Source organism: Anomaloglossus baeobatrachus, chromosome 6, assembly GCF_048569485.1.
Source record: "Anomaloglossus baeobatrachus isolate aAnoBae1 chromosome 6, aAnoBae1.hap1, whole genome shotgun sequence".
NCBI lineage: Eukaryota > Metazoa > Chordata > Amphibia > Anura > Aromobatidae > Anomaloglossus > Anomaloglossus baeobatrachus.
The window spans coordinates 563,526,707-563,551,187 of NC_134358.1; the positions used below are offsets into that span (position 1 = coordinate 563,526,707).

General features: G+C 46.1%; 1 protein-coding gene across 2 annotated transcripts in view; it reads right to left on the reverse strand.

Annotated features, from left to right (window-relative positions):
- The window catches only part of VIPR1 (vasoactive intestinal peptide receptor 1), a 266,845-nt gene that overhangs the window by 85,136 nt on the left and 157,228 nt on the right, over positions 1-24,481 (reverse strand). For both annotated transcript variants that reach the window (XM_075315753.1, XM_075315752.1), the window contains exon 3: positions 23,976-24,083. In XM_075315753.1, coding sequence (XP_075171868.1) covers positions 23,976-24,083 — 108 coding nt within the window. The remainder of the gene's footprint in view (positions 1-23,975; positions 24,084-24,481) is intronic.

Consider the following 24,481-nt stretch of genomic DNA (forward strand, 5'->3'; position numbering starts at 1 on the left):
TGGGCTGACCTTTTGATGTTAGCTCAGGTCACTGCATTACTCTCCCAGCCAATGGGGAACCTTCTGTTCTTCATTGACTGGGACAGTGACTATGGTATGGATCATCGTGGGACCCCCCCCCTTATTGGATTACGCCGGACCCGGATTTGATTGTTCTTGTCAATAAATTGGTGAAAGAGGGAATGTGGGGAGTGTTTTTTCACGTAAAACTTTTTTTGTTGTCTATTTTTTATTTCTTACTGACTGGGTTGGTGATGTCGGGTATCTGATATACGCGTGACATCACTAACCCCAGGGCTTGATGCAAGGTGACATTACACATCTGTCATCAACCCCATATATTACCCCGTCTGCCACCGCACCAGGGCAACGGGATGAGTTGCGGCGAAGCGCCAGGATTGGCACGTCTAATGGATGCGCCACTTCTGGGGCGGCTGCAGCCTGCTATTTTTAGGCTGGGGAGTGTCCAATAACAGTGGACCTCCCTAGTCTGAGAATATCAGACCCCAGCTGTCCGCTTTACCTTGGCTGGTGATCCAATTTGGGGGGGGACCCCACGGTTTTTGTTTTAAATTATTTATTTAATGTAAAATAACAGCGTGGGGTGCCCTCTGTTTTAGATTACCAGCCAAGGTGAAGCTGCCAGCTGTGGTCTGCAGGCTACAGCCATCTGCTTTACCCTAGCTGGCTACAAAAGATGGGGGGACCTCACGTCATTTTTTTTTTAATGATTTATTTATTTTTTGGCTAAATACAAGGCTAAGCACCCTTTAGTGCCACATGAAAGTCACTAAAGGGTGCCAGGTTAGAATATGCAGGGGGTGGGACATTATATAGGTCTTTCTCATCTATCTATCTATCTATCTATCTATCCCTCTATCTATCTATCCCTCTATCTATCCCTCTATTCATTCATCCCTCTATCTATCTATCTATCTATCTATCTATCTATCCCTCTATTCATTCATCCCTCTATCTATCTATCTATCTATCTATCCATCTTTCCCTCTGTCCATTATCTGTCTATCGATTATCTATCCATTATCTAGATTATTTATTGCAGTTCAGCATAAAAAAACGCAGGGACCAACCCGCGGAAAAACCGCGGCAAAAACGCATGCGTTTTTTCCGCGGTTTTGGTGCGTTTTTTTACCGTAGGTGCGGTAATCTTCAACTCCCAGAAGTTTCTCAAGAAATTTTCTTGAGAAAAATCACTTTTTTAGTGCGCACATAGCCTTATATTCCTATTATTCAGAGAAGTTATGCACATTCCATTTTCATGTTTTTCATGTTTTCAGATAGTCATTGTATTTTTCAGTGTAGTATTCCCATAGCACTTCTGCTTTTCATTTTTCCCCTATACAATGTGACTGATGTGCAACTCTTTATCCTGTTGTATAGTTATATATTTTTAAGTCTTGCACCTTGTTCACACCATTGGTGTTCCAGACATACATTCCTTAGTTAGTATGCACTTTCTGTCTGAGAACCCTGCCCCACCCACAGCCATTTGTTTCACTTCACATATATAGCTTGGTCCTTCGCTTCCCATACAGAGCAAGTTTTTTAACTGCAGGTGAGGTTACATATAGGCTAGGGACCCCAAAAATAGAGATTACCTTGGTGTGGTTTTGGGGCTCTTTTGCATTGATCAATACAATGGCTAAACATCTCTTATATTCCTATTATTCATAGCAGTTATTCATATTCCATTTTCATGTTTTTAATTTTTTTCAGATACTTCATTACGGCCAGTGTGAACCTGAGCTTGTAAGCTGCATGTATACAAACTCATACTCCGGCTCATTTTTGGTTTTCTTGCTACCATTGAGCCTACCTCTGGGATACGGGACAGTGCAGGGTCCCTCGTCTGAGGGCCAGTCTAGGGGCCCCCATTACTCACGTGACACCCACCTTATGTGACAGCGACTGCTTTCAATCACCTACCAGGGGTTGCCATCAGCAATGGGAAATCGTAATGCTTCTGCACCAGATATTGTGGACAATTGAAGCCTAAAGCTACAGTTTGGACAATGCCCTTCTCTGTCCCGGCACACTGTTCTCCTTGTTTTGTATCATTTCTGTAGAGACAATGAGAGAAGACCCTATTACCCAGACTACTCTGATAGGTAAGTCTGCAGGAGACGTTGTTGGTGGAAATAGCCATAAGAAGCTAAGTGATAGAGCTCAATGCCAGGCTGCAGCACAGAAAGGTGCAGGGACATTCTCTGTTCTTGGTTTCTTCATCCTTTATGTGACATTGTGTATAGCAGAATGTGTGACCAGCGAGTTGTCACTATTCACCGGCTCTGAGCAGCCTTTGTGCAGCCCCTGAACAAGCAGGGAACGCCGCGGGAACTCTGCAATTGTGAAGGAGTCGTTGAGTTTCGCACATTTTACCATTGACTTATTGAAGAGCACAAGAATGAAGTTTTTATTATTTTCAGGCAATCGGACTCGTTAATTGGCATCTGGATGGATCGGAGGAATCACAGAAATGCGCTGACCTTTGGGTGTTTTCAAAGTGAAGAGTGCGGAGAGGGAATGCTAAGCAGCCGGGCTTTGAAGACTGATTAAAATGCTGAACCACTTACTTCCAAAGGGGATTTGTATAAATTTGGCACAAATTATATAATTTCTGTTTTTTTTTTAATTTTTTAAAAAAAGGAACAAATTCCTACAGGTGAAGAAGTTCCTAGGCGGCAGCTTCTGCAGAACGGGCCGATCAGCATCACTATAGCCACTGAGCATAAGGGCACAGATAGCAAAAGATCAGCGACTCCTATAGGGGATGGGTCATTATAATATAGTGAGCATAGCCAGCATAGTACACTACTAATATAGAGAGCATAGCCAGCATAGTGCACTACTAATATAGTGCATAGCCAGCATAGTGCACTACTAATATAGAGCGCATAGCCACCATAGTACTCTACTAATATAGAGAGCATAGCCAGCATAGTGCACTACTAATATAGAGAGCATAGCTACCATAGTACTCTACTAATATAGAGAGCATAGCCAGCATAGTGCACTACTAATATAGAGAGCATAGCCAGCATAGTGCACTACTAATATATAGCGCATAGCCACCATAGTACTCTACTAATATAGAGAGCATAGCCAGCATAGTGCACTACTAATATAGAGCGCATAGCCAGCATAGTACTCTACTAATATAGAGAGCATAGCCAGCATAGTGCACTACTAATATAGAGCGCATAGCCAGCATAGTGCACTACTAATATAGAGAGCATAGCCACCATAGTACTCTACTAATATAGAGAGCATAGCCAGCATAGTGCACTACTAATATAGAGCGCATAGCCAGCATAGTGCACTACTAATAAAGAGAACATAGCCAGCATAGTGCACTACTAATATAGAGCGCATAGCCACCATAGTACTCTACTAATATAGAGAGCATAGCCAGCATAGTGCACTACTAATATAGAGTGCATAGCCAGCATAGTACTCTACTAATATAGAGAGCATAGCCAGCATAGTGCACTACTGATATAGAGCGCATAGCCACCATAGTACTCTACTAATATAGAGAGCATAGCCAGCATAGTGCACTACTAATATAGAGCGCATAGCCAGCATAGTGCACTACTAATATAGAGAGCATAGCCACCATAGTACTCTACTAATATAGAGAGCATAGCCAGCATAGTGCACTACTAATATAGAGCGCATAGCCAGCATAGTGCACTACTAATATAGAGCGCATAGCCACCATAGTACTCTACTAATATAGAGAGCATAGCCAGCATAGTGCACTACTAATATAGAGCGCATAGCCAGCATAGTGCACTACTAATATAGAGAACATAGCCAGCATAGTGCACTACTAATATAGAGCGCATAGCCACCATAGTACTCTACTAATATAGAGAGCATAGCCAGCATAGTGCACTACTAATATAGAGCGCATAGCCACCATAGTACTCTACTAATATAGAGAGCATAGCCAGCATAATGCACTACTAATATAGAGCGCATAGCCAGCATAGTGCACTACTAATATAGAGAGCATAGCCACCATAGTACTCTACTAATATAGAGAGCATAGCCAGCATAGTGCACTAGTAATATAGAGCGCATAGCCAGCATAGTGCACTACTAATATAGAGCGCATAGCCACCATAGTACTCTACTAATATAGAGAGCATAGCCAGCATAGTGCACTACTAATATAGAGCACATAGCCAGCATAGTGCACTACTAATATAGAGAGCATAGCCAGCATTGTGCACTGCTAATATAGTGAGCATAGCCAGCATAGTGCACTAATAATATAGTGAGTATAGCCAGCATAGTGCACTAATAATATAGTGAGTATAGCCAGCATAGTGCACTAGCAATATAGAAAGCATAACCAGCATAGTGCACTACTAAAATAGAGAGCATAGCCAGCATAGTGCACTGCTAATATAGTGAGCATAGCCACCATAGTGCACTAATAATATAGTGAGTATAGCCAGAATAGTGCACTACTAATATAGAGAGCATAGCCAGCATAGTACACTACTAATATAGAAAGCATAGCCACCATAGTGCACTACTAATATAGTGAGCATAGCCAGCATAGTGCACTGCTAATATAGTGAGCATAGCCACCATCACTAATAATATAGAGAGCATAGCCAGCATAGTACACTACTAATATAGAGAGCATAGCCAGCAAAGAGCATTACTAATATAGTGAGCATAGCCAGCATAGTACACTACTAATATAGAAAGCATAGCCACCATAGTACTCTACTAATATAGAGAGCATAGCCAGCATAGTGCACTACTAATATAGAGCGCATAGCCAGCATAATGCACTACTAATATAGAGAGCATAGCCACCATAGTACTCTACTAATATAGAGAGCATAGCCAGCATAGTGCACTACTAATATAGAGCGCATAGCCACCATAGTACTCTACTAATATAGAGAGCATAGCCAGCATAGTGCACTACTAATATAGAGCGCATAGCCAGCATAGTGCACTACTAATATAGAGAACATAGCCAGCATAGTGCACTACTAATATAGAGCGCATAGCCACCATAGTACTCTACTAATATAGAGAGCATAGCCAGCATAGTGCACTACTAATATAGAGCGCATAGCCACCATAGTACTCTACTAATATAGAGAGCATAGCCAGCATAGTGCACTACTAATATAGAGCGCATAGCCAGCATAGTGCACTACTAATATAGAGAGCATAGCCACCAAAGTACTCTACTAATATAGAGAGCATAGCCAGCATAGTGCACTAGTAATATAGAGCGCATAGCCAGCATAGTGCACTACTAATATAGAGCGCATAGCCACCATAGTACTCTACTAATATAGAGAGCATAGCCAGCATAGTGCACTACTAATATAGAGCACATAGCCAGCATAGTGCACTACTAATATAGAGAGCATAGCCAGCATTGTGCACTGCTAATATAGTGAGCATAGCCAGCATAGTGCACTAATAATATAGTGAGTATAGCCAGCATAGTGCACTAATAATATAGTGAGTATAGCCAGCATAGTGCACTAGCAATATAGAAAGCATAACCAGCATAGTGCACTACTAAAATAGAGAGCATAGCCAGCATAGTGCACTGCTAATATAGTGAGCATAGCCACCATAGTGCACTAATAATATAGTGAGTATAGCCAGAATAGTGCACTACTAATATAGAGAGCATAGCCAGCATAGTACACTACTAATATAGAAAGCATAGCCACCATAGTGCACTACTAATATAGTGAGCATAGCCAGCATAGTGCACTGCTAATATAGTGAGCATAGCCACCATCACTAATAATATAGAGAGCATAGCCAGCATAGTACACTACTAATATAGAGAGCATAGCCAGCAAAGAGCACTACTAATATAGTGAGCATAGCCAGCATAGTACACTACTAATATAGAAAGCATAGCCACCATAGTACTCTACTAATATAGAGAGCATAGCCAGCATAGTGCACTACTAATATAGAGCGCATAGCCAGCATAATGCACTACTAATATAGAGAGCATAGCCACCATAGTACTCTACTAATATAGAGAGCATAGCCAGCATAGTGCACTACTAATATAGAGAGCATAGCCAGCATAGTACTCTACTAATATAGAGAGCATAGCCAGCATAGTGCACCAGTAATATAGAGAGCATAGCCAGCATAGTGCACTACTAATATGGAGAGTATAGCCAGCATAGTGCACTATTAATATAGAGAGCATAGCCAGCATTGTGCACTACTAATATAGAGAGCATAGCCAGCATAGTGCACCAGTAATATAGAGAGCATAGCCAGCATAGTGCACTACTAATATAGAGAGCATAGCCAGCATTGTGCACTACTAATATAGAGAGCATAGCCAGCATTGTGCACTATTAATATAGAGAGCATAGCCAGCATAGTGCACCAGTAATATAGAGAGCATAGCCAGCATAGTGCACTACTAATATAGAGAGCATAGCCAGCATTGTGCACTACTAATATAGAGAGCATAGCCAGCATTGTGCAATACTAATATAGAGAGCATAGCCAGCATTGTGCACTACTAATATAGAGAGCATAGCCAGCATAGTGCACCAGTAATAGAGAGAGCATAGCCAGCATAGTGCACTACTAAAATAGAGAGCATAGAGAGCATAGTGCACTACTAATATAGAGAGCATAGCCAGCATAGTGCACTACTAATATAGTGAGCATAGACAGCGTAGTGCACTGCTAATATAGAGAGCATAGCCAACATAGTGCACTTCTAATATAGAGAGCATAGCCAGCATTGTGCACTACTAATAGAGAGCACAGCCAGCATTGTGCACTACTAATATAGAGAGCATAGCCAGCATAGTGCACTACTAATATAGAGAGCATAGCCAGCATAGTGCACTACTTATATAGAGAGCATAGCCAGCATAGTGCACTACTAATATAGAGAGCATAGCCAGCATTGTGCACTACTAATATAGAGAGCATAGCCAGCATTGTGCACTACTAACATAGAGAGCATAGCCAGCATAGTGCACTACTAATATAGAGAGCATAGCCAGCATTGTGCACTACTAATATAGAGAGCATAGCCAGCATAGTGCACTACTAACATAGAGAGCATAGCCAGCATAGTGCACTACTAATATAGAGAGCATAGCCAGCATAGTGCACTACTTATATAGAGAGCATAGCCAGCATAGTGCACTACTAATATAGAGAGCATAGCCAGCATTGTGCACTACTAATATAGAGAGCATAGCCAGCATTGTGCACTACTAACATAGAGAGCATAGCCAGCATAGTGCACTACTAATATAGAGAGCATAGCCAGCATTGTGCACTACTAATATAGAGAGCATAGCCAGCATAGTGCACTACTAATATAGAGAGCATAGCCAGCATTGTGCACTACTAATATAGAGAGCATAGCCAGCATAGTGCACTACTAACATAGAGAGCATAGCCAGCATAGTGCACTACTAATATAGAGAGCATAGCCAGCATTGTGCACTACTAATATAGAGAGCATAGCCAGCATAGTGCACTACTAATATAGAGAGCATAGCCAGCATAGTGCACTACTAAGATAGAGAGCATAGCCAGCATAGTGCACTACTAATATAGAGCGCATAGCCAGCATAGTGCACTACTAATATAGTGAGCATAACCTGACCCTCGGCCATTGATTTCTATGCAATCCATGCAATACTTCGTTTCTCCTGTGGTGGCGCTGCAGGGCAGTGAACACTTTCTTTCAGCCGATCACTGGAGACATTTCTATAACTCTTGTGTCCGCCCCTTTAATTGTGTCCCCGGTTCTCCCCGTGGCTACGTGCGCGCCTCTCTGGTCAGGAAGCCGAGGACAGCGCGGTCGGTTCTCATGCCGGTTTAATATGGCGGTGATGTCATCTTTAAAATCATTATTGGTCACGGACCAAGATATCAAGTGCCGCTGTCTAAAGCCTCAACACAATCCCAAAACAAAGGATGGATCCCGTCCCGGGATTTTATAGGATTCACCATGAATGTCAAACTCGAGAGACGGCTCAGAAAACATGAATTTATGTAAATCTGCAGTTGGCGGCTTCATCACCGCGGAATGTCACATAGAAGCGCGGAATCACGGTTGATGACGGTCACAATATTAGAGGATTTGATGGACGGTGTCAGATGCCATCTACAGAAAACCCCAGAAAATCACTTTACTGAATGTCCCTCATCCAGACAGATGGAGAGAAATGACAAAGGAGGTCCGATGGGCCGCAAGCTTAAAGGGATTTTCCATTGATTGGTTGTTCCATCCGATATATGTCAGAAGAGAATATATAAGGTGTAATTCCCCTTTAAGAGTCTCTACTCAGCAGGGGCGACACTGAGGATAAGTAAAATCTCCTGCCACAATGTATTGGGAGGTGATCCGATCAACTGATCACTGTATACCTGCGGTGATCTGATCAACTGATCACTATATATCTGAGGAGATCCGATCAACTGATCACTGTATACCTGCGGCAATCTGATCAACTGATTACTATATACCTGTGGAGATCCGATCAACTGATCCCTATATACTTGCGGCAATCCGATCAACTGATCACTGTATACCTGTGGAGATTCAATCAACTGATCACTGTATACCTGCGGCGATCTGATCAACTGATCACTATATATCTGAGGATATCCAATCAACTGATCACTGTATACCTGTGGCGATCCAATCAACAGATCACTGTATACATGTGGAGATCCGATCAACTGATCCCTATATACTTTCAGCAATCTGACCAACTGATCACTGTATACCTACGGCGATCTGATCAACTGATCATTGTATACCTGCAGCGATCTGATCAATTGATCACTGTATACATGTGGAGATCCGATTAACTGATCACTGTATACCTGCGGCGATCCGATCAACTGATCGCTGTATATCTGAGGAGATCCAATCAACTGATCACTGTATACATATGGAGATCCGACCAACTGATCACTGTATACCTGCAGCGATCTGATAACTGATCATTGTATACCTGCAGTGATCCAATCAAATAATCACTGTATACATGTGGAGATCCGATGAACTGATCACTGTATACCTGCAGTGATCCAATCAAATGATCACTGGATACATGTGGAGATCCAATCAACTGATCACTGTATACATGCAGTGATCCAATCAACTGATCACTGTATACATGCAGTGATCCAATCAACTGATCACTGTATACCTGTGGAGATCCAATCAACTGATCACTGTATACCTGTGGAGATCCGATCAACTGATCACTGTATACCTGTGGAGATCCGATCAACTGATCACTGTATACCTGTGGAGATCCGATCAACTGATCACTGTATACCTGTGGAGATCCGATCAACTGATCACTGTATACCTGTGGCGATCCGATCAACAGATCACTGTAACCTGCGGCAATCTGACCATGTGCTCAATATTAGCAAGGGGCAAGCACCAAAATGCTCGAGTGCTCGCTTAAGTAATGGGTATAGTGGAAGTCAATGGGAACCAGAGCATTTTTCCAGGGGACCCTCTCAGGAGGGTTGGGGGGGGGGGATAAGAAAATTTCTGAAATGGATGGAAACAGTGCTGAAATAAAATGGTAACGTCATGGGTAAGACGCCTAGACGTATCTCTGACTGCTAGGTCGCTGCTGGAAATGAACTAAAAATAATCTTAGAAAATGATGTGGGGTCCCCCCTATTTTTGATAATCAACCAAGGTAAAGCAGACAGCTGGGAGCTGGTATTATGAGGATGGGAAGGTCCATGGTTATTTGGCCACTTCCCAGCCTAAAAATAGCAACCCTTGTGTATGATAGACCCTTCTCCAATACTAACCCCTAGTCTTGATGTCAGCTAACAATACACTGCTGACATCAACCACAAAAATATTACCACGATTGCCACCGCACCAGGGTGATCGGGAAGAGCCGGGAAAAGCACCAGAATTGAAGACTCTAATAGATGCCCCACTTCTGGAGTGGCTGCGGGCTGATATTTTTAGGCTGGGAAGGGGGCAAATAACCATGGACCTTCCCAACCTGAAAATACCGGCCCCCAGCTGTCTGCTTTACTTTGGTTGGTTATGAAAAATAGGGGGGACCCAACACCTTTTTTTTTTAATTTATTTATTCGATTAAATAAGACTAAAAACACCCACATGAAAGGCTCTAGAGGGTTCAAGTGTACAACCCTGCTCTAATCTAAGCTCTCCCTCCTACATAAACTCTCCCTGAACTGCATTGTGCCGAGCATCGCACCCCGGGTCTCATGTAAGAACCTATGATGCGATGCAGCCGATCAATCACAGTAATGCCAGTAGCCAACATGACTACGGTATCACCATGTGTGGCAGGCAATCCCTGCATGTTGATTGGCTGTCTAACAGCCGAGAAATAGGGGCGGGGACTCAAGCATGGCGCCCGAGCACAATGATACTCAATCAAGCATGATTGAGTGCCGAGCGTGCTCGCCCATCCCTACTGATTATCAGAGGATTTGCCGCTTTGGGCAACTTGCCGATCGGCAAACTTCTATACACGAAGGAGCCGTGTTTACTATCCCCTTTAAGAGAAAGTGACCATTATCCCAAGCACGGTGGTGAAAAGACCTCGGTACATCCTTGTACATCTAGCTGGGCGCCTCTTGTTGACCACAGTCCCACTGTCATGGTTCGCCTCCCCGTCCACATGGCTAGGGGTCGGAGCCTTCTCTCGGGCCTCACTTCCGGACCCTGGATGCCTTAAAAGCTGACATTTCCAGTGAACCAGCGCCGGCTATAAGCTTAGCATTGCTTTGTCTGTGATTGCTGGTCCTGTGAGTGATATCCTGATCTGTCTGTTCCTGTGCCCCCGTGCCCTTGTCTGTGTTCCGTCCCCTGGTCGTCCCTTCTGTCCTCTGTCCGCTCTCCTACTTCCCCACTCAGTTGCTTCCTCCGGTACTGACCTTAGCCTGACTTTGACTCCGCTTCTGCTCGTTCCTCCGGTCCTGCTTCTGCCCGTACTGTGTTTGACCCGGCCTGCCTGACTATTCCTCGCATGCCCTGCAGCTCTGCTTCTCAGCTGTGCTGTGAGGTAGTGTATGAGAACGATGTGTATTCACTTCCTGGTTCTCATGGCTCTGTGTAGTGTCTTCTGCTGCAGAGCTCCGGCTCCCCCTGGTGGCAGCATTACACCCATCTTCCGGTTCCATCTCGCACCCTCCACCCCGGGATCAAGGAAGGAAGCCATTTTTGCAGGGATCTGATCAGCTGATCTCCTGGACAAGTTCTATACAATATGCAGTTGACTTAACCCCTCCTATTCGGAGGCACAAAATCCTGGCACATGACCGCCACCATATAGATTCCACATAATACCACCTTATAGTGCCCACCATAAATCCATTTTTTTTACTGCACAACTTGGGAGGTTTTCCAATTCTGTTGTCAGATTTCGGTGTATTTGATATTCTCAAGCTTGCAGCTTATTAGTCATCGGTTATTATTTGGTATGACCCAGCCCCGATGATGGATACACAGCCGCAGTGCGGTATGCCGGGGAGATGGTATGTGGAATGATTAGCTGTGAGCTTTTCACAGATAGACTCCGGGGAATTCAAAGCTTTTAATTTTCAAGGCCAAAAACAAGAATCCGGAATCGGCAAAGAAGTTAAGATCCTGCGAGGCGCTCTGCGGCACTACAGCTCTGCGGCACTACAGCTCTGCGGCACACGCAGCCCATAGGTACAATGCAGATTACATCTCCTCCACCGACCTCTAAACCCAGCACCCGGGTGATACCTTCACAATCTGCGGACATATCAGGTCTATCGGGACACATAATCCGCTTTTTAAAATGGACTTTCCAGAATAAGGGATTATTCTGTCTTTTGTGTGTTCCGGGAATTTCTGGAACGTGTATGGAGAATACGGGAACTGCTCAAGGTTAGAAAGAGTCAACCTCGAGCGATTACAAAGTAACAAACCTGTTCTGAAAGGGCTATTCTCATGTTAAAAAGGTAGGTTTCTTAGGCATGTTGTGCAGCACTGACAATCTCTTTGCTATAGAGCTTGTAAGCGCTGCTCTGAAGCTACTAAATCGCTGTATGCGGCCAGCTTCAGTCCTCCTGTACTGATGCTGCAGAAGCAAAGCTGCCTCATAGAGATCGGGCTGATGCCACTACCTGGTTTCGACCTTTCAATCTTCAGGAGCGCACTGCCACCCTGCAGAAGGCAGGGGAGCGCTGCGCTCCTGATTAATGATCATGAAACAGGTGACAACCCCTCTAAAACTGTATAGTGTGTCACAAAGTTTTTGGCTCTAAACTCGGTGCGGCACCGGATGCTGTTCACACTGCAGAATGACACTCCACCCTATGCCTTCTCTAGTGCTTCTGATTTGCACAGACAGGCTCAGGCGTCGATCACCTGTGTGCTCATTAGTGATCGGGCTTACAAGATTTAATCTCTGCTAGCCTGCTGGTTACCTCTTGGATCACATGTCGTGGGAGATCTATCACAGTTACTCTCCGCCTTTTTAAGATGGTGGAACCTGCCTTCACATGCCGACTATAGCTTTTGCTAAACCGGTCCGTGCGCTGCTGTGTTCCAGTTGCTGGTGATTTACTGCATGCTGTTTCGTGTGCTGTGGTAAGCCTCTGATGTTATTTCCTCCCTGCTCTTTATTTCCTCCTTGTCACATATTGTCTTATATCTCCGTGTGTGCTAGCTGTGTGATAGAGTTTTTGGTTTCCCAGTTTATTTAGGTCTGTGTCTTCAGCCATTCCTGTCCCAGTCCTCCCCTCTGTTGGGAGAGTGGGGGTATAGGATCCGGGCTTGCCAGGAGCAGGGCAAGAAAAGCGGCTCAGACATCTTCACCATTAGAGGTATCTCTAGGATTAGGGAAAGCTTTGGCTGCCTAGTCTGAAGGCCAGTCTAGGAGCCCCGGTCCCCTGTTCTTCCTATACAGCCCATGACAAACTGATGGCTTTAAGGTGACTGCAGAATCAAAGGACCAGAAATGGCAATTACTAGTGGTTAAAAGGGTTTTTCAGGATTAAGATATTATTGGCCTATGGATGAAACTGCAATCATTCTTGACTTAGTCCTGCTTATGGAGAGACAGATCTTAAAGGGGTTGTCTATACTTCTAATAAAAGTCTGCAGTTACTCTATATTACTGCAGACCTCTGAATCCTGGCAGCGTGCATGCTGTCAGGATTCACTAGTATTGCCAGTGAAAACTTGTGGATACATATTACTGCAGACCTCTGAATCCTGGCAGTGTGCAGCTTGCATGCTGTCAGGATTCACCGGTATTTCCAGTGAAAACCTGTGGATACGTATTACTGCAGACTTCTGAATCCTGACAGTGTGTGGTGTGAACGATGTCAGGATTCACTGGTATTGCCAGTGAAAACTTGTGGATACGTATTACTGCAGATTTCTGAATCCTGACAGTGTGTGATGTGCACGCTGTCAGGATTCACCACTTCTGAATCCTGACAGTGTGTGGTGTGCACACTGTCAGGATTCACCGGTATTGCCAGTGAAAACCTGTGGATATGTATTACTGCAGACTTCTAAATCCTGACAGTGTGTGGTGTAAACAATGTCAGGATTCACTGGTATTGCCAGTGAAAACTTGTGGATACGTATTCCTGAAGACTTCTGAATCCTGACAGTGTGTGGTGTGCATGCTGTCAGGATTCACCACTTCTGAATCCTGACAGTGTGTGGTGTGCATGCTGTCAGGATTCATCGGTATTGCCAGTGAAAACTTGTGGATACGTATTACTGCAGATTTCTGAATCCTGACAGTGTGTGATGTGCATGCTCTCAGAATTCACCGGTATTGCAGGTGGATACACAATATGTGATTGTCGCACTTCCGGTTACATTCTGACTATGCGTATCGGGCTTGTCTCAATACAAGTGACACATAAATAATACACATGACCCCTGGCACCGGTAGTACTGGTGACTGCTGACAGCGTGTGCACCGCATACTGTCAGGATTCAGAAGTCTGCAGTTTTTTTGAGGCTGTCAAAAATGATAAAAAAAACTCCTGAAAGAAGAAAACTTATGTACAGAAATGTTTTTTGCAGAATTTTGGAAAAGTTTTTTACTGAAGCATCTGATTGGACAATGCCTAGTTTGGAGTGGATTCCATCAGGATCTCCTTCATGGAAGAGACCTCCGCTATTTTCTCTACAACCAGAGATTTTTCAAAACCTGAAATGGCAGAAAAACGCTCCAAAGACTGAACCTCTCTGACCAGCAAAGGTGTTTTCCCCGAGAGATTTTTCAGCCATATTTGGAAACACTCAAAGCCCGCTACCTTCATTATTTCCTAATTCCGCGGTCACGGTGGCCGCAACCGGTAGTCACTCCGCTTCGAGGAAAAGACGCTTCATAGAAAAGGTCATCTGAAGTGCGACGGCCGTACACAGCAGGGAACTTTGTTTTTGCTTTTTATGGGTGAATGTTTTTGATTTTCACTTTGCACTTAAAAAAAAAGATTTTTAGAAAATGGAAACATAATTACTTTTTTTAAGCAAGTTCCACGCAAAGTATTTACCCAGCCCCGAGTCCCAGGTGTAAGACGTCTTGTCGTTCTCGCAGGCACAGAACCTTCCGCTTCTCTAGTATTTGGGCTGTCAGTGTCGGTTAGCCTCAATCATTTGATACACCGAAGACTACAATTCCCCCCACTCCTTCTTCGCCTCCATCTCCCTCCTCTCCCCCTCCCTCTCCTCTCCCCTCCGAGAAACACATTACTATTACATTTTTATCTTTACTTTTTCTTCTCTTTCAGTGACTTTGCCAAAGTAAAAGTTGCAAAAATGATTAAGGAGTAGAGTATGTTATGTAGGTCATATTCAGAGATGAGAGCGCGCACCTGTCATGTTCCAGGGGATTAGCAGAAATGACAATTTTTTACACTTTTAATTATTAATAATATTGGGTTAGTAGAAGAGGCATTTACAGCGGCTAATTGAAAAGTAATAGGGTGAAAATTACATCATTATAAGTAAAGATTTTTGTTTTTTAAATTAACTTAGAAGATTTTTCCTTATAAAATAATAATATAGAAAAATTCTGAGCAGAAATGTGACCGGAATGTTTACTTCCATCATTATGTTCTGCCTTTCCTGAAATATAGAAGTCTCCAACACGGAAAGCAAAAGGGGGGAAAACTATAAACTGTCACTAAAATAGTGATCACAAGGATCGACACAGCCAGAGTGCGGTCTAGATTAGTATAGGGGTCTGGTCTGGGGTCTGTATTAGATTAGGGTTCTGGGGTCTGTATTATATTATGGGTCTAGTCTGGGGTCTGGATTAGTTTAGAGGTCTGGTCTGGGGTCTGTATTAGATTAGGGGTCTGGTCTGGGGTCTGTATTAGATTAGGGGTCTGGTCTGGGGTCTGTATTACTTTAGGGGTCTGTTGTACAAAATTTTTTAGAAATGTGGTCTGATATCTGTATTTAGGGGGTCTGATCTGGGGTCTGTATTGGTCTAGGGGTCTGGTATAAGGTCTGTATTAGTCTAGGTGTTCTGATGTAGGGTTTTATTATTTTAGTATTCTGGTCTGTGGTCTGTATTAGATTATGGGTCTAGTCTGGGGTCTCTATTAGATTAAGGGGTGCTTCACACACAGCGAGATCGCTGCCGAGATCGCTGCTGAGTCACGCTTTTTGTGACGCAGCAGTGACCTCATTAGCGATCTCGCTGTGTGTGACACTGAGCAGCGATCTGGCCCCTGCTGCGAGATCGCTGCTCGTTACACACAGCCCTGGTTCGTTTTCTTCAAAGCCGCTCTCCTGCTGTGACACACAGATCGCTGTGTGTGACAGCAAGAGAGCGACAAATGAAGCGAGCAGGGAGCAGGAGCCGGCGTCTGACAGCTGAGGTAAGCTGTATCCAAGATAAACATCGGGTAACCAAGGTGGTTACCCGATATTTACCTTAGTTACCAGCCTCTGCAGCTCTCACGCTGCCTGTGCTGCCGGCTCCGGCTCTCTGCACATGTAGCTGCTGTACACATCGGGTTAATTAACCCGATGTGTATAGCAGCTAGGAGAGCAAGGAGCCAGCGCTAAGCAGTGTGCGCGGCTCCCTGCTCTCTGCACATGTAGCTGCATTACACATCGGGTTAATTAACCCGATGTGTACTGTAGCTAGGAGAGCAAGGAGCCAGCGCTTAGTGTGCGCGGCTCCCTGCTCCCTGCTCCCTGCTCACACTGGTAACTAATGTAAACATCGGGTAACCATACCCGATGTTTACCTTAGTTACCAGTCTCCGCAGCTTCCAGACGGCGGCTCCGTGCAAGCGCAACGTCGCTTGCACGTCGCTGCTGGCTGGGGGCTGTTCACTGGTCGCTGGTGAGATCTGCCTGTTTGACAGCTCACCAGCGACCATGTAGCGATGCAGCAGCGATCCTGACCAGGTCAGATCGCTGGTCGGATCGCTGCTGCATCGCTAAGTGTGAAGGTACCCTAAGGGTCTAATCTGGGGTCTGTATGAAGATTAAGGGTCTGGTCTGGAGTCTCTATTAGATTAAGGGTTTGATCTTGGGTCTCTATTAGATTAAGGGTCTGGTCTGGGGTCTGTATGAAGATTAAGGGTCTGGTCTGGGGTCTGTATGAAGATTAAGGGTCTGGTCTGGGGTCTGTATTAGATTAAGGGTCTGGTCTGGGGTCTGTATTAGATTAAGGGTCTGGTCTGGGGTCTGTATTAGATTAAGGGTCTGGTCTGGGGTCTGTATTAGATTAAGGGTCTTGTCTGGGGTCTGTATGAAGATTAAGGGTCTGGTCTGGGGTCTGTATGAAGATTAAGGGTCTGGTCTGGGGTCTGTATTAGATTAAGGGTCTGGTCTGGGGTCTGTATTAGATTAAGGGTCTGGTCTGGGGTCTGTATTAGATTAAGGGTCTGGTCTGGGGCCTGTATGAAGATTAAGGGTCTGGTCTGGGGTCTGTATTAGATTAAGGGTCTGGTCTGGGGTCTGTATGAAGATTAAGGGTCTGGTCTGGGGTCTGTATGAAGATTAAGGGTCTGGTCTGGGGTCTGTATTAGATTAAGGGTCTGGTTTGGGGTCTGTATGAAGATTAAGGGTCTGGTCTGGGGTCTGTATTAGATTAGGGATCTGGTCTGAGGTCTGGATTAGTGTAGGGATCTGGTCTGGGGTCTGTATTAGATTAGGGAGTCTGGTCTGGATTAGTGTAGGGGTCTAGTCTGGGGTCTGTATTAGTTTAGGGTTCTGGTCTGGGGTCATAATTAGTTTAGGGGTTTGGTCTGGGGTCTGTATTAGTTCAGGGGTCTGGTCGGGGATCTGTAAGTTTAGAAGTCTGGTCTGGGGTCATTATTAGTTCAGGGCTCTGGTCTGGAATTTGTATTATTTTAGGGGTCCGGTCTGACGTCTTTATTAGTTTACGCCGGGACTGGTCTGGGGTCTGTAGTAGTTTAGGGGTCTGGTCTGTATATATTTTGTGGGGTCATGCACCTACAGTTGTTTGGGGAGAAATCTATATATATAATTGCCTTATTCTGTCTGTCTGTCTGTCTATCTTGCTCCAAAATTGTGTCCTTACGGTGAAAAACAGCGGATTGGCCGCTCGCCTCGGCTCCGCCCCCCCGCACGGATTGGCCGTTCGCCTCGCCTTGGATCCGCCCCCCGCACGGATTGGCCGCTCGCCCAGGCTCCGCCCCCCACACGGATTGGCCTTTCGCCCCGGCACCCTGCACGCATTAGCAACTCGGCTACGCCCCGCCCCCCTCACACATTGCACGCTCGCTCTGGCCCCGCCCCCCTCACGCATTCCCCGAAACGACACGGAGACCCGACTCCCAGGTGAGTGCTGTACCCCCGGGAGCCCACATCAGCGTACGCCGCCAACCCAGCTGACACATACCCTCGCATTGCTGGGGTTGCCGGCGTACGCTGGTGTGGGCTCCCGTGCGAGCGGGGGGCGGGGTACGCTGGTAACCATGTAATATTGTGTAGCATTGTTACCAGCGTACACCGGCTCCCAGGTGAGCGCATCAAGGTCCTGCAGAGGCGGAACACACACACACACGCACACACATAAGAACAGACACACACACACACACATCAGATCGCATCCACACACTCACAACATCCCGTGATATCGCTTGCTTCTCGGCGGCGATACTGTGCGTGCAGTGACCTTCCAGGACCTGCCGGAGGATCACATGGCCGGAAGCATGTGGTATCTCCGGATGTTGTGACTGTGTGAGCGCGTATGTGCGATATCGTCAGTGTGTGTGTGCGTGTATGCGATCGGGTGTGTGCGTGTATGCGATCGGGTGTGTGCGTGTATGCGATCGGGTGTGTGCGTGTATGCGATCGGGTGTGTGCGTGTCGGTAGAAAGCAGAGGAGCACGGCGTGCAGCACAGCTGCTGGGACCGCCCACCGGAGGGCACAGGCAGAAGTGGGGTGTGAGTGTATGCGATCAGATGTGTGCGTGTATACTGTCTGTTGTGTGACTGTGGAGCACGATGGGGGGTGCACAGCATGGGGGATGGAGCACGATGGGGGGTGCACAGCATGGGGGATGGAGCACGATGGGGGGTGCACAGCATGGGGGATGGAGCACGAAGGGGAGTGTGCAGCATGGGGGATGGAGCACGATGGGGAGTGCGCAGCATAGAGGATGGAGCACGATGGGGAGTGCGCAGCATGGGGGATGGAGCACGAAGGGGGGTGCGCAGCATGGGGGATGGAGCATGAAGGGGAGTGTGCAGCATGGGGGATGGAGCACGATGGGGAGTGCGCAGCATAGGGGATGGAGCACAATGGGGGGTGCGCAGCATGGGGGATGGAGCACGATGGGGAGTGCGCAGCATGGGGGATGGAGCACGATGGGGAGTGCGCAGCATGGGGGATGAAGCATGATGGGGAGTGCGCAGCATGGGGGATGGAGCATGATGGGGAGTGCGCAGCATGGGGGATGGAGCACGATGGGGAGTGCGCAGCATAGGGGATGGAGCATGATGGGGAATGCGCAGCATGGGGGATGGAGCACGATGGGGAGTGCGCAGCATGGGGGATGGAGCACGATGGGGAATGCGCAGCATGGGGGATGGAGCACGATGGGGAGTGCGCAGCATGGGGGATGGAGCACGTTTGGGAGTGCGCAGCATGGGGGATGGAGCACGTTTGGGAGTGCGCAGCATGGGGGATGGAGCACGATGGGGAATGTGCAGCATGGGGGATGGAGCACGTTTGGGAGTGCGCAGCATGGGTGATGGAGCACGATGGGGAATGCGCAGCATGGGGAATGGAGCACAATGGGGGGTGCGCAGCATGGGGGATGGAGCACGATTGGGGGTGCGCAGCATGGGGGGTGCGCAGCATGGGGGATGGAGCACGATGGGGGGTGCGCAGCATGGGGGATGGAGCACGATGGGGGGTGCGCAGCATGGGGGATGGAGCACGATGGGGGGTGCGCAGCATGGGGGATGGAGCACGATGGGGGGTGCGCAGCATGGGGGATGGAGCACGATGGGGGGTGCGCAGTATGGGGGATGGAGCACGATGGGGGGTGTGCAGCATAGGGGATGGAGCACGATGGGGGGTGCGCAGCATGGGGGATGAAGCACGATGGGGGGTGCGCAGCATGGGGGATGGAGCACTATGGGGGGTGCGCAGCATGGGGGCTGGAGCACGATGGGGGGTGCGCAGCATGGGGGATGGAGCACGATGGGGGGTGCGCAGCATGGGGGGATGGAGCACGATGGGGGGTGCACACCTCCCCCCAAAACACACACACCGCCACACACGCACTGCACAACACACCACACACACACTGGGAACCACAAACACCGCCCTACACAGACACCCACACACACAGACAACGCCGCACACACACAACACCCAACACACAAACACCGCGGCACACACAAATATACGCACATGCCGCACAACACACACATTGCACAAAACATACCTCCCACCAAAACACACACACACACCCCACACCCACACAAACCGCGCAACACACACACACACAACAGACACACAGCGCTCCACAAACAACGCAACACACACAACGCAACACACAAACAACACCGCTCTCACCCCCCCGCCACACCCAGACAACACCCAGAACATGTACAGCGCCCTACACAAACACTTGGTAACTACACACAACATCTATATATATATATAACAAAAATCATACATGAACTACACAATACGTAAATTCTAGAATACCCGATGCGTAGAATCGGGCCACCTTCTAGTATAATATAAATACATAACAGTAGACGATTCCCGTCACCCACTCCGAGCTCTGTGTCTCTTTGGGCAAGTATCCACTATGTTGCCAGCAAGTCCAACAAGAAGTATTCGAGGCACTGGATGTCTTCCTCAATAAGCTTTTTCACTAATCAAAACATACCTAAGGTACAAAAGCGGAACATTTTGGTCACAAACGGCCCTTTATCGAGTCAGAAATTGAAAAACATCATGAAGAATACGTAGGGTCTTGATGAATATATAAATGGTTGAGGCAAGATAAATATTTGCCCATATTCCAAAGGTTCTTGGAGAAAAGATGAGACCTCCTGGACTCTCGGAAGAGTTAGCAAACCTTGAGAACAAGCATCATCCGACGGCCGTACACATAGAGAAGGGGCAAAAATTGGCAATCAGTCCCTTCCCAAATACTCGTCCGTGAAAGCTGGCAAATAGAACAAAAGTTAATAAAACCTGTGACGCAGTCTCTTCTTGCCGATTTCTTCACCACCTTTCAGAATGTTTTAAAGAAACTTTTCAGGAATCAAAAAGCTCAAGAGGAGAAAAAGGAACAGCCCCATCGAAAAACTGGCATTGTCCCGGATAATTGAGACGTCCTCATTGACACCTTGGGAGAAGTGGTCACTTTATGTTCCGGATTCACAGCCAAAAAGACCAATATCTCAGATTCGGGAGGCACAATGGCGGCCTTCAGGGTGTGAACGTAACGGGGACTCATTCATCGTCCTGGAATTTGTAGCAATGGGGTTTTCTTCTTTCATTTAGCACAAGTGTTCAATGAAATTCAATCTCAACTCCCCCGGATTTCTCCGGCACTCGGCGTATGTTAAAATCTCTTCTGGAAGACGTGAATGTTCCTTGGCAGAGAGACAGAGTCTTGCTAAACAAGAAAACAATAGGAGTACAAGCCGATGGCCTTGTTCAACGTTGCGTTCTGTATCAAAAGGGAAATATTCAAGTGCCTCGATGAGATCGCTGCCAACACCCAGCACCAGAAATCTCCGTAATAAACCGAGTCTCGGCTGACACACTGGGAAGAAGGAAGAGTTAGAAGACCCTCGGGAAGATCTACGCTGAAGAAAGGTGTCCAAATTAGAGAAATCTCTATCTATTCCTCCTACATATGACCCTCCAAATGTAAAGGGGCTCATGGAGTTGCCACTAAATATATGCATACTTAAGTTTTCATGTTGACCACCTTAGAGGCAAAAGAGATACGAAACCAGAAATTATTTCTTAAAGCCATAACGTTTTTCATACCACAACCCCCTTTTTTGGACCAGGTCTTTCCCACCTTCACTGAACATATGAATTCTGTGTCATGGGGTAACTGGAGACAGGACAGAGTCCCCTAGGTTGGCCTTAAGACTTGTAACCCTGCATTGTCCCTTATCTCGAAGGTAGGTTTGATGGTAACCAGGTCCGAGCTCCCAGTGTGACCCTAACTCCTGTCCGGACTCTTTCCCAAACCCTTGCTGCGGGCCGGAAAACACAAAGATAAACCACCACAAAACGACACGGATAAGGGAGAACGGAAACACACAGCACTCAAAACACATAGAAGAGACAATATGTGTACAGGGGAGCAAAAAAAAAGGAGCAAAGTAACGCACAAAAGGGGAACGCTCAAACCACTCAGAAGTGCAGCACGGATAATTATTCACAGGAAAATCACCAAGACCCTAGGTTGGCCTTAAGACTTGTGACCCTGCACTGTCCCTTATCTCGAAGGTAGGTTTGATGGTAACCAGGTCCGAGCCCCCAGTGTGACCCTAACTCCTGTCCGGACTCTTTCCCAAACCCTTGCTGCGGGCCGGAAAACACAAAGATAAACCAACACAAAACGATACGGACAAGGGAGAGCGGAAACACACAGCACTTAAAACACATAGAAGAGACAATATGTGTACAGGGGAGCAAAAAAGGGGAGGAAAGTAATGCACAACAGGGGAACGCTCACACCACTCAGAAGTGCAGCACGGATCATTATTCACAGGAGACCGAGATCGCTGGAGCTAAAGCTGAAGCTATAATCGGCACCTACTGGAAGGAAGCCAGGCTATAAATAGGGAGGAGACAGCTGAACTTCATAATCAGCAACCTGAGCACTTAGGTCCTGCTCAGCAGTCTGCAGGAATTAACTCCTGCAGAGCTGAAGACCAGTGAACCTGAACCAGCCGACGCCCGGCTCTGGCTCAACAATACAGGTGGCTTGTTAGGCTCTGTGATGTGAACAGAGTATGACGTCACAGTGCCCGCAGGTGTGTGCAGAGCTGAACATCGCATGACATTCTGCCAAAGTTTCCAGAAATCCTCTTTGTTTTTGGCAGCTTTGATGGTGACGGAGAGATTTGCCTATTTTTCTGGGAGTCTGATCAGTCTCCACGTTAACTGGGGCCCTTCATCACATTTTGGAGAAGATGGTTATTTCTTTTGATACTTTTTATACAAAAAAGACTTTTCTAATAGAACTTCCAGTGTCCCGCCTCTGGCAAGAAGTTAGCTACCTCCCCCATCACTGATTTAATCATTGAGATAAAACTCTCAAACTTACTTGGTTTTTGCCATATAAAGAAAAAACATATTATATATGGGCGTTAAAAACAAGGAGCAGCCTGAATATGTAGTGCCATACAATCATACTGTGTCTATTTGCACAGTATTGTCACGAGTGTTTTGCATCCGCAGGTTATAGCTTCTATAGGAGTGGATTTACTTTGTTTTGAGGATGAAGAAGGAACAGCCCTGTAGGCTGAGATATTAGTTTTAATCACAGCTGCAGCATTTTGTCATCATGCCCTTCCACTATATCTACCCACTCCTGGCTTTACTCCATGCCAGTGATAGACATTCTCTATACTGACCATGCTAAAGGAGCCAGTGATAGATATTCTCTATACTGACCATGCTGAAGGAGCCGGTGATAGATATTCTCTATATTGACCACAGTGAAAAAGTCAGTGATACATATTCTCTATACTGACCATGTTGAAGGAGCTCGTCCTTGCTGGGGTGTCGTTTCAGTTGCAGCTGAAGAAGCCAATGAGTGCTGTTCATTGTGTCTTTTTTTATCCTTTTGTCTTACCTTTCTTGTGTTGTTTTATTGTCGTAGTGGTACTACGGTGCCGCTGGCCTATAGTTTAGTCAGGGTAACTTCAGAGTCAACGAGGGCCTAGGCACGTGATGGCGCACGGGGGAAGGATCTGACTAGGGATGATAGGGAGTGCAGGGATCAGCCATGGTGTGGCCACTATCCTCTCGCTCTATCGCCAGGGCCTTCTTTACATCTCCCCTGGTTTTCCCTATGTGTTGCACCACTTTGCCCTAAAATAAACTAATAAGAGTCCTATATAAAAAGTATTAAGATCTGTAGGGATTTATAAGTCATGAATATCGGTCCCGGAGTGGCAACAGCTACAGCATCCTATGAGGCCGCCGTGATGACAAACACAAAAAGCCAGCCATGTATGGAAGGGTTAACTTACGGTAATTGATTTTCAAAAAAAGTGAGAAAAAGAGGCAAAAACCTCTGAGACCAAGTGACAAAAAAAACAACTGTAAGAAAAAGTGACCGAGATTCTGAACATCGAGGATAAACATAGAAACTTAAAAGAAAAAGTCACAAACTCACGCAATTTTTCCATTTCCTGCTTTTTAAAGAAACTGCTATTAATTGGATTTTCTTACCTTTTCCAGAAGAGAAGAGAGTAAAGTAATCGGGACATGGAAGCACGACCAGCTCTCCTTCTGACGCAGCCGGCCAGCAAGTAATGTTATCCCAAACCCTCGGACACGCTGAAATATACACAAACACGGGAAGAGGAATCACTCTACCACTATTATCACATAATAATGAGCACCGACGTCATATATACTTCACACACTCCCCAATATGTAAAAGCAGCAACAATAATAAAACCCCCACCATAAAAGAATATAACATTTATATTACTGCCTCTATGTACCAGAATATAACTACTATAATACTGCCCCTATGTACAAGAATATAACTACTATAATACTGCCCCTATGTACAAGAATATAACTACTATAATACTGCTCCCTATGTACAAGAATATAACTACAATAATACTGCCCCTATGTACAAGAATATAACTACTATAATACTGCTCCTATGTACAAGAATATAACTACTATAATACTGCTCCCTATGTACAAGAATATAACTACAA